The sequence below is a fragment of the Numida meleagris genome, chromosome 6 (assembly GCF_002078875.1).
Source record: "Numida meleagris isolate 19003 breed g44 Domestic line chromosome 6, NumMel1.0, whole genome shotgun sequence".
In the NCBI taxonomy this organism is placed as follows: domain Eukaryota; kingdom Metazoa; phylum Chordata; class Aves; order Galliformes; family Numididae; genus Numida; species Numida meleagris.
Genome location: NC_034414.1, coordinates 39,172,824 through 39,184,611, shown reverse-complemented (window position 1 = coordinate 39,184,611; position 11,788 = coordinate 39,172,824). Strand labels below are relative to the sequence as shown.

General features: G+C 39.1%; 1 protein-coding gene across 3 annotated transcripts in view; it reads right to left on the bottom strand.

The window, feature by feature from the left end:
• Nucleotides 310-11,788, bottom strand: part of YLPM1 (YLP motif containing 1) — a 46,430-nt gene continuing 34,951 nt past the window's right edge. For 2 of the 3 annotated variants that reach the window (XM_021403710.1, XM_021403711.1), the window contains exon 21: nucleotides 3,296-11,450. Coding sequence is in view for 1 of the 3 variants with exons in the window: in XM_021403715.1 (XP_021259390.1) it covers nucleotides 2,142-2,186 (45 nt within the window). In the remaining 2 variants the exon portion in view is untranslated. Of the gene's footprint in view, nucleotides 2,187-3,295; nucleotides 11,451-11,788 lie in introns of those variants that run through there. The other variant, XM_021403715.1, reaches the window with a different exon arrangement.

The window sequence follows — 11,788 nt, the reverse complement described above, 5'->3', positions numbered from 1 at the left end:
TGTTCCAATAAAACCTGTGCAACAAACGCTCTCTGGGACTACTGCCCATTGCCTACCAAGCAACTGTAACCCCGCACCAGTAAGTCCAATTGGCAGGAGCCAAAGGTGGCAGCCCCCTGCTGGAGTTTATTGCTCAAGCTTTTGTGGTTTCCTTACTTGCTTTATTGGATTAACAAGGATCAGGCTTCAAAGTGCCAGCCTGTAATGAACAGGGTCAATCTTTTTTATCTTAACACAATTGTGGAAAACAAGAAGCTAAAGGCAATAGGTCAGTGGAAAGCTTGAAGAAGAGGATGAAAGAATACATGATTGAGGAAAAAAATGGAAACTTGAAGAAAAGTATTTTACTGAATAACTGAAAGCATGTCATATGTCATTCATAGCTTTATGCAAAGTACAGATATCATTAAAAATACTTTGTATGACTTTACAAAACTGGCTAAGTTAGATATCTGACAACATAAATGCATCTGCACATACCCATATCCCTCTCTTTCTATAAAACCAGTCCTCACCAGGCTCTCAGAGGGAGGGCACTACAGCCCCCAGCCTAAGACATCATTCTCCCTTTCTAGCCACCAGGTCTGTCAATAAAAAAAAGGAAAGAAATGAGGATGACCTTTGGAAAACAAGGTTGAAGACTAGGTGATCTTGAGGTCAACGGAAACATGAGGCCAGCCCCACGAGTCCGCATATCCACTATAGTCCACATGGCTGGCAGCACAACCTCTGTACAAATAAAAATTCCAAAGGCTCTTTTAAAATAAATAAATAAATACTTTAGGAATAGTAGCTAGTTACAAAGAGATAATGCTTTAGAAATTGTATTTTTAAAGCCACAGCACCCGCTTCTCTTGTGCAACCACTGCAAGCAGTACTGAATCTGTTCATGTTGGGAAGCATCACGGGCTGTAGCTGTGGCCTCAGCAGCACAGCTGATCTTCTCAGCTTTGGCAGCCTGTGGCCTCAGTGAGACTCCTCAGTGTGTTGTGTTTCTTTTGTTGAAGGCTGGGCCCTAGCACAGCACTGTGAAGCTCGCGCTGAGCTCTGGGTGCTTTTCACTTGTGCACCCCAAACACCCTTTGGGCAGAACGGAGGTGGCCCAGAAGAACCGCTAGAAAATGCCCTTTGTACACCTGGGGCTGGCCAACAACTGAGCCATCTGAATGGCACAAACAGCTGCTGAAATTGAGAACAGATGGCTCCGATGTGAGCAGGACCTAGCAGAGCGGCATCGGGGAGCTAGAAACACCATCTTGGTGAGTCCAAGGCTCTTGCGTTTCCAAGCCAATGCAGGAATGTTTGATTGGAGATGAATGTTCTGTTTCAGGAACATTGTGAAGCTTTCATTATTAATTGAAAGTGAAGGAGTGACAACACTATACTCACCCACTGGGCAGCACTTAACTGGAGATGTGTGTTATGTGTGAGCACCTTCTGTCCTGCAATGTAATGAATATGCTGGCAGCAGTGCTTCCTGTGCTTGAATCAGGATCCCAGTTGAGAAACCAAATCCTTGCAGATGATGGGTTTACTTAGAAAGATGCTACATTTCAAGTTTTAGAAGGAATCACCTCACTCTGGAGGGAATTCTCACTGGAGCAGTATTTCTGAGCAGCTACTATAAGAAAGACTGTCAAGAATCACAGGCCAACGCCAATGTGGGACCATCCCAAATACAATTCTCAAGATGTTTCTCAGCAAATGTTGAACACGAAGGCCTCATTCAGTAGCCTGCCTGTTACCATCGAGAAGTCTTCCTTCTCCCCCAGAACCACCGCATGCCCTGCTGCATCAGTCACAGACACCCAACAGGCTCAGGAGCTGTCCAGCTGAGCCGTCTGCAGCAGTTGTTGCCTGGAAGCCAATGGCAGCAGCAGTCCTTGCAGAGCAGCTCCTCTCTTTGCAAGCGATGCTGGAGCCAGCGTGGAAAGCATTCTGTGTGAGCATGGCACCAACATCACCTGAAAGCAGCATGGAATGTCCCAGAAGCGTGTTCTGAGTATTCACTGGCCCTTACACAGTCCTCATGACATGCCGGATTTTGATAGTTGAGCAGCTTGCAATACTCAGTTCACCATTTCTCAGATCTTTTCTGAATAAGTCTTCTGGTGCCAGCTCAATTGCCTTTACTCAGTACATTACTGAGTGGTCATGTCTTTGCAAGCATTAAGTGGCTTCTTCCACTGCAAAAAGACCACAGAGTTAAGAGCCCCACACACAAAACACAACAACGCACACTGGAAGCTAAAGCTGATAAAGGATTTTTGGACATAAAAAATAGCATCAGTTAAGAGAGCTGGGGAGAGGAAGGTGGTGAGGATAGATAAATGCAAGTGCTGTAGATGTAACTCTGATATCATACAGGTGTAAAACAAACCCACAAAAGTAATGGAGTTGTGACAAGGCAAATATGGTATTACAAAAAATCAGGTCCCGCATACAGAAGACCTGCATACAAAAGTCCTAAATCCTGGTACAAATAAAGGAGCAGTGAGAGTAATGGGGAGAAAGGTTCTGTGCAGAAAGCTCTTTAAAATCTATTTTAAATAGGACTGTAGTATTGGGAAAATTCCCTGCCACAACAATGCAATTCTGTGCCACTAAGATGTAGCACACAACTACACGGTACCAACCATCACAACCACAGCACAGCTTCAGATATGGAATATGCCCCAGCCAATTGCTACACTTCTCTTCAGTATCATCAGAAATAGCATTTTTCATACTATTTTCAAAATCTTTGTCTTTCTTCACACAAAGCCAGAAAAAAAAAAAAAAAAAGGAATCAGATACAGAATGCTGAATTCCAGCACTTAATTTTTCATGTCTTAGTGCTCTTCTGTAATTACCAGAATTCCCCACAACACTGACCACTCTTGGTTTTGCTGTTACCTTAGACCATTGCCAGGGAAGATGCTGACCATGTGCCTATTTGTAAAATATTTTAATAACTTTAACTACTTTAAATTCAATGCAATTTTAGCAACTGAGGTCTTCCTTCTCCATAAGTGGTGCATCAGAAGAAGGGAACGATGAACTCAGCACTATTTAAAAAGAAGAAAGCAAGCTACATACTGCAGAAAGCTAACAAAGTTTCCACAAAACAGACTCCATTTGCACATTGAGTTATCATGAACTCTATTCTCACCAAGTCTATAGGAGTGCCATAAATAGCATGGGGTGGGTCAATCAAACCAGACTGAAACTTGAAAAATGATGGGGAACATGATGGAGGTCAAGCCCTGCTGGACTGGACTAATCCAGCTGGAAAACTGAACGTAATGACAACTGATTTCAGCATCACACATTTATTTAAGTTTTATGAGATATACAGATGAGCTGGATCATACATTTGGTCATGGCTTATAGAAAAATGCAGAAAATACAGAAAATAACAACAACAAACCTAACTGCACATAAGGAGAGAGGCACATCTTTTGTCTCTCCTGTACATCTACATTCACTAGGGTCTTTAGCTGTTGAAAAGAGACTTTCTTCATCTTGATGCACATAGATAAGGACAAACTACGATAAAGGAAATGCCAAAATAGTCCACAGAAGGAAAATTAATGACTGCTGCAAGAGATAAATGACACATCTTAGAATAAGAAAACTCTTAAACTGGAGGAATTCATATATCAAAGTCTCAATCTAAAGGACTCATCTAAATAAGAGACCGATTCAGGACCGCATAAAGAATATTTTCCAAGGGAACAGCACTTAAAATCAACCCATCTGCGAATAAGAACACCCCGATGAAGCACTCCTGCACAAGTGCAGTCACGGCATCACCAGCCTTGGACTAAGCATCAACTGTGCAGATTTATAAATAATGTCTATTTCTGAGGTTCTGTTTGATGAGGCATGATACACAACTGCCCATTAGAAGAACACAGCACATGTACTTATTGTTTACAGACTTTATCACCAAAAGAGATGAGATATGGAGAAAAAAGTGTCTGAATAAAGAGAACTTCTGCAATACTCTGAGAGGAAGGACAGTCACTTGGAGACTGTCCAAGCACAGCAGACACTACCAAAGAACTTCTCTCTGGATGCTACTGCACTGGGCGGAACAATTGTGGCTTTTGAGATGGAATTCAAGAGTAGGATTTGTTGCAGAATCCAGTAAACCATCAAAGAACACAATGTGTCAGTGTGGCATGGTCGGTGTTTTCAGATTTAGCAAAACACAAATCATGCCAGTCAACTTCTGGATACTCCTTCAATGCAGTGCATTATAAATGTAGCTTAGACATGAAAGAAGATGGAAAGCCACAGCACTGAGATGATCTTCTACAGCCCAGTACTGGACACAACTGACAGAGGTGGGCTGGAGAAACAATCATCACTGAGGGTCACAGGTTTCATCAATTCCCCAAATTGAACCAGAGCCAAACAGTCACTTCTGGCTTGACTGAGGTAAGTCTACCTTTTTAACCAGATTTTTGTTTTGCTCCAGGCTTATCTTTCAGTAGGAGATAGTTGTGCAGTACCAGCACACTGCCACCAGCGCTGCATACTCACCGTGACTCGCCCCTACAGATTTGTCAACAAACTGATTAAAGGTTCTCTGAACCATCTTCTCAAACTGCATCTGAAGCACATATGTGGCACTGAGGCAACAGCAGACAGACTTGTAAGACTGAGGAAGCTTACACCCAAGTTTCCTTAGGTCCATCCCATCAGCTTTATTGCAGATTGTTGCTGCCTGCTAGGAGAAGGGAAGGGAGATACAAACCTTTATATTCCTAGAAGAGGAATAAGCAGATTGTAAAACCCTTGGAAAAGGGTATTCACATTCCTCAGCAATGAAGTGCCCACTGCAAAATGTACACTACGTATGTCGTACATCATGCATTTCAAAGTTGTTCAAATTGTCCATGTCAGTGTTTCATGTGTTTCCTTGAGACAGATGTCTGTCTCAAGCCCAATCTCTGATCGATCTGAAGTTCTGTGCTTAGATAAACAGGAACAAGCAGGGCTCTTCTTCATGAACTCCACAGAAACAGCTTGTTCTTGTCTACAGCTGAGCGTCCTTTGTTGATGCTTTTAAAAATTAATGTTTTTACACTTACAGGTGATATAATGCCCTTCTAACCTCAACAGAATGCGCAGTTGTTAATTCATGTGCTCCTTCTGTGTGGAGTAACTGCAGGTGAGTGTTGGTCTTCCAACTCTTGCAAAGGAAGTAAGGTGTTGTCTCAAACACAAAATAAGAACATAACATTTCATTCATTATAGTTACTTAATATTTTATCTTGAAATTGGATCAGAAGTAACACTTCTGTGCTGTGGTTTGGATATTCACCCTTATTTTTTCTTCATTCCAAATCATTTTTTTCTTTGTTCCAAGAAGAAAGAAGTGAAAGATTCAGTAAGAAACCTTAGAAGGTTTCAAAACAAAATTGTTTATTCCTACAATATACTTAGACTCCACAAACCAAATGCAGCTACTAGCAAGTTAAATCCCAGTTTTCATTAGATGTCAGCTGTTGTCAAATGTTTTGGCAGGATATAAAGAGAGAATTTCATTTTGATACCTCTCGTTAAGGCAGACTGAAGACCTTGTTCCGTATTTATGCAGTATGTAGGTTTAACGTGCAATGTTTAACCACTGAACTTTTTTTCCATGGAAAAGTGGTAGCTTTTTCTTTCAAAAAGTAGAAGTTAATAGTTTAAGATTGTAGTGGGCAATATGAAACCACAAAAATATAACGATGATGGAAATAATTTCAGACTTATGTTTTCTCTCCAATCAAATGCGAACATGAAAACAAAGCTTCAGTGCCATCTGGTTGTCATTACCTAAAAATCTTGATTCCTGGTGATTCAAACTGAAGAGTACAATGAGATCTATCAGATAAGTTAATTTGTCCACATCTTCAAATAAAAGAATTTGGCAACTTCAGTTCAAAGAAAATGGAAAAGCAAACACCTCAAAGAACACCGGTAATCTGATGACTTGCACAAGAGTTCTCAGCATCCACAATGAATGATAGATTGAAACACTGTAGACTGACACACTTGTCCATCAGCAACGTTATGTTTTCTGTGCTTTGAACAACAATATAGTATATTCAGAAGAAATAAGCTACAAGAGAAAAGGCTTCCACCTGGATCAGCAACAGTGGTCAAGAAAACTCTGTTGCTGTTTATGTGACACAAAAACTGAATAAAAAGGTAATTGTTACATGCTGCTTTGGATACCTTCCCTTCCACGTAGCATGCAGTTCCAAATCAAAGTCATTGCCTGTATTACCTACCTGTCAAAACATTCCCGCTCAAGAAACACTGCAGTTACAACTTCCCTCTAAAGACAGCAACATTTCAAGAACCGGAAAACAGTTAATAACCGAAGGGGTCTTCATGTATTCCCCCGAGACTGTTAAGTGCAACGTCAGGTATGAATACAGGGTTTATACCAGACAGTTTGGATGCCATCCAAATAAAGTATGTCAGAAACTTCCTGTGTAAAGCTGAACATCCACTGATATACTCTTATCCCAACCAGCTGAAGAAATAAATGTAGTCCCTGCGCACAAATACAACAGAAGCAATACAGAGAAAGACTTGAATGATTCAAATTCTGAAATACAAACCCCAGAGAAAGGTCTAGAGATTCCATGCGAGTCTTCCACAAGTTAGAAAAATTCAAGGAAAAAAATATCCATCCAGACAGCTTTAAGGATTTTCATTTTAAACTCTAAATCCTAAAATTCAAAGAGATCAGAGATCCCTGACTAGAAATCTAACACAAAATTGAAAACATCAACTACTTCAAACACTTTCAGTTATCCCTTAATTCTCTGTAACTCTTGTGTGTGTGTGCAGCAACAGTACTACTTATGCTTACCTTCGTTTAAGCAAAATCATGAACAGAAGAGCATATTCTGCTCCCAAACAACATTAATCAGCTAAAAAGCAATAATCCACATCAAATACTGTCATTAGCAATTCTCCAGCCTACATACATTAGGAAGGTGTAAGGCTCCAGACTGCAGATCCAATACGCCAGAATTTCTGAAGTGGTAGAAAGATTTCATAATCACTAGAAAAATCTACTGGCAAGAATGAAACAAAAGAATTTCACTGTGAAAAAGGAAGTGATTAATCTTGAGCATAAATCAGAAAAGTTATGTGGAAAAGCTGCATGCAGAATGATTTTGACTCTCATCTGTAGGAATGAATGAGCAAATGAGAAATCTACATTGAATCAAGTTTCATGGGAGTAATGAAGATTGCCTTACAGGCGCAAAATAAAGAGAATCGTGCCATTAATATTTTAAATTCTAGGGAATTTCCTTCTCATTTCTACTTCAGGACAACTAACTAAAATCAGTGTTTCATGGCACCTTAAGAACTTGAATTTCTTTTTATCCACTTACAATTCATGCTGCAGATGTGTGGATCTCAATTTAAACGGCCATCTCTGTTCCTCAAACACTTTATCTCATGGTATGCAGGTTATATTTTTATTTGATCCCAAACTGTCCGTGGATCAAGTGAAGTACTGCAACTTTGTTTCCCAAAACTAATCTGGGAAACAATAAATAACGAAGAGAGGCTTAATAAGAAGAGCAACACACCTACCAGCATTTGACTTCTTGAGGATGCAGACCAGCTGCATGTGTCACACACAAAGACTCTCAGCACTGCTTCCCCTTTCCAGTCAACATACGCTGAGTAACAACACTCCAAGAGAGATCCTGAGTTTCAGTCCAATTAATTCAGTTAGTTAACTGGCAGAAATATTAGGAATTTCAAAGCAAAACGTTCAATTTATGTTCATCTCAGACCAACCATTTATTCATGTCCTGAGGTTCGTTCAATATTGTGTTTCCATAATTTCATGGCAGTAATATTAATAACATTGCACAATCTGCTATGGGAAATTGAGTCCAAAGGGCATGTAACAAGTCATGATAGCCACAATAAATAAGTGGATTTATATTGGCAAATAATACTTTTCTTCTGTTAACTACAAAGTTGTTTAGTGGGCAACGTGCTGTCCTACAGGCTGAATTACTTCATTCCTTTCAAAAGGAATCTCAGAGTGTTCCAGAGATCTTCTCAAATTTGGAAAAACATATTTTGGCCTGAGGTCTTGTTCTTCTAATTTCAAAGCACACTAACCAAAGAGACTATTTTTCTGCTGGAAGTATCCTTTCCAATTTAAATTACAAATAATTACTCTTCATAATCAAAAGGCTTCAGAAAATAGTTAAGGCAAGACCTTAAAAAACAGACATTAACAACAACACATTGTTTCCAAACAGACAGGCAAGGAAAGTGGAGATCCAACTTGTACCAACCGCCAGCTCTTCTCCTTTAAGGACAGGGAACTAATAATGCAAGGTGGGTTGTCTATGTTGATGTAAACATTTAAGAAAGAGACAACCACGAAATTTCCAGAAGTGATGTAATAGTATATGGTGGGTTTTTACCCTTGCATACCACAGTCAGGCCAATATGCTTAATGAGCAATCCTAGACTAAACACACAAGATAGCAAAAAATGACAACTAAGCTCTACCAATATACTCACATCATGTCTTAGGTTGCAAGTTCCGTTGTAAAAAGCCCATGTATTTCTTCCATGAGGTAGGTAGTTCCAATATTCTTAACAAAGGAGATAGTCTTGAGAAAAACTGAAGTGCCATAAGAAATAGTAAATCCCAGAAAATACTCTTTAAAACAGTCACCTTTGCTTAAGAGGTAGTAGCTCAATTCTGCAGTAATTGATAACTTTGTGTAAGGTTTTATTTTTAGATGTGCTGCGCTACACAGAAACAGTCCAATTCAAAGTTAACACAATTGTATGTAGAGTCAAAGAAGAATCATTATTTGGAAGTGCCAGGTGCAAATTTTCCTAGCTAGCCAACAGTGAAAGAGGGCATTTTTTTCTGTTCAATGCAGTGAGAGGTTCTAATGCCAGTATCAGAGAGCAGATGAGAAAGAATTAAATCATGATCAAGCCTTACTGGTTTCTGCAGCAAAGGCTTTTCCAGACAAAAGAGAAATCACTGATCATCAAGCTCTGACAACCATAAACCTAGTTGGACAGTCCTGTGCTTTTCTCAGTTCTGCCAGCAGGAAAGATGAATTTCTCATTTTTTTTGTTTGATTTCTTCATTCAATGAAAAACTAGAGTACACAGAATCTGTTACAGGGTGCAATTCTGGCAAAACGTTATTTTCTTTGAGAGCCACTTCGCATAAAGCAGATAGAAGACTGACCTGCTAAACATTCAAACCAAATGAAACAGATGGTGAAGTTCACTTAATGAGTTCTATGTGGCATGGCAATGGAAAGGGAGTCAGCAAAAACGTCAACAGCTCCTAAGCTGTTTTAACAGATGAAATTCTGACCTAAATTTGAGAATTTATACATTTGCTTATCAGAATAAATCATAACTTTATGTTAATTCTCTATCTCTTTAACTGTGTTCACCACAGAATAAATTCAGCATGATCCCTCTGAGTGTTATCTGCTGAAATACTTTTCAAAATTGTTAAAAGTAGTAAATATTTTTAACGAAATATTATTTAGCCTGGAAAGAAGGTGTCAGAAAAGGTCATGGTTTATGCTTACCACTAGAAATACAGATAAAACAATAATCAAGTCAAGAAATGGCATCAAATCATAACAGTGGGGTGTCACAAGAACTCTAGTTTTGTTACAGAGTACTTACAGTAGGTTGAAAACCATTTGACATGTACTTGAGAGAGAAGCTTCCCTGAAGTGAAATGTGCTGGATTTCCACGGTAATACACAAAGTCTAGGGTTTTTTTTTGTTAACTATGTTTCTCCTATACAACTCTCAATCAGAATTCAAAGAATATTTGGCAACATTTAAAACGACAGTATATATGCTACATCATAGTATACATACAGAAAAAAGCACACATTCTTTACATTCTGTTTCTGTATTAAGGAAGCTTGATTTTCTTGTATTAAAAACATTCAGGGCAGAGCAAGTTCATATACTCATACACTCCTTTCCAAAGAGGTTTCAATCATACAGCACAGACAAAGCTGACAAATGCCCAATAAACTAAATCATTAGAATGGCAAACACAACCACCCTTAGCACCACTTGCTCTTCTTAATGGCATGAACTACTGCCACATCAGAAACAGCTGATTTCCCAATCTAGAAAGGAAACACAATACGATTGCTCAGCAGAGCAACAAAGAGTAGCAAAGAAGGAAATTCAGGACTCTGATTGCTTCCCTCTAAAAGATTAGGATAAAGATTTTAGTTCACCACAAAAATAACAATTATTTCCAGATTTAAACACCTTGACTGGTTATGACATTGTTAACAAGAGGTATTTCCTTCAAAACTTGAGTGGGCAAAACAAAGTTTTCACCAGTAAACCTGTGATACTATGCAGAAGTGGAATGCCGCCAGCTATGAAGAATTTTTTATCAGTTTTATACTGTGGAGTATTATTTTTCTTTTTCAGCAAGTTAAGCATTTATTAAAAGAATAGAGGGTCATAGTATTTGGTCTTTGTTGCTTCTTTTAAAGATGTTTCTCTACAACACAGTAGACTTATGAATGGAATGAAAAGCCCTGGTAAGGATCAGCATTCACTAAAAGACACAGTAAGATCAGAATCAATTTTCTAGACTGCTCTCCACAGAACTCTGTAGTACTTGTTTTCAAGTTTAGCATTAAATAAACGTTCTTCATACATTACTACTATGAGTATTTCAGAGCCATCCAAAACAATTTATACTCATGTACTAATGGAAATTTGACATAACTGAGAAACTAGGATCCAGAAAATGATCATTTCTGCTCTCCACCATGGAGGAAGAGTATGGTGTAATTTCTAAAAGCCAGCAAAACCTGAGGCCTTACTAGAGCTGTCTATGAGAAAAAGAGTGGGTGATCAACCTAGAAGACAGGACACATTCCAGAATATGAGCACAGCACCTCTCCCAGGTAAGGACAGTTCTGAGTACTGTCAACATGTGAAGACACGCACCACATTAAAAGGTGAAACAAAATCCATGCTGTATGGTCCACCAAGAACACAGAGTTTATAGTGAAATTTATTGTTCTGCTTCCTAATACAATAAGCTACAAGGTACATACAGTATAAAACGAGAACGGCAACAAAGCAAAGGTGATAAAACATTCTGTGACAGTACAGTGGAGGTAACATCCGTCTAATCCTTCCACTTTATCCCACTAACAGCAGCTAAAACTACTGGCCCTCCCCCTCCCTCCCCTCCAAAAATATTAAAAAGTAAACTGTTTCTCTCATTTAGGAGCAGTGGGATTTTTTTTTTTTTTGAGGGCACTGGTTATTTGCCAATATCTCAAAAAATTGCTGAAACTAAAATAACAAATGAAAACTGTGAAGGTGGGAGTGACATGACCCATGCAAGATGCTCATGACACCCTGGTTCACATCTCCTCAGAGCAAGTGGCCTGTAAAGAAAGGAAAAGTTTGTTACACCAAGTAAAACAGCAACTAAAATGGTCAGTTAAGATACAGTAAGCAAAATCTGAACTAGACAGGACTGGGCACACAGCTAAACTGTGTTGTACCTATTCCTGTTAGCAAGTTTTGGACACTGAGAGCTGACAATCTTTCTCCTTTAGATTTTAGATGCTGTACAGGGAAATGTACACTGAAAGCACACAGCTAAAATGTACTATATCAAATAATCTTGCCTGTGAGAACTCTTGCAGTGTCATGACCTGCAACCTCAACACTTTAAAAACAAACCAACCAATAAACACTAAGGCCATAAACATGCAATATG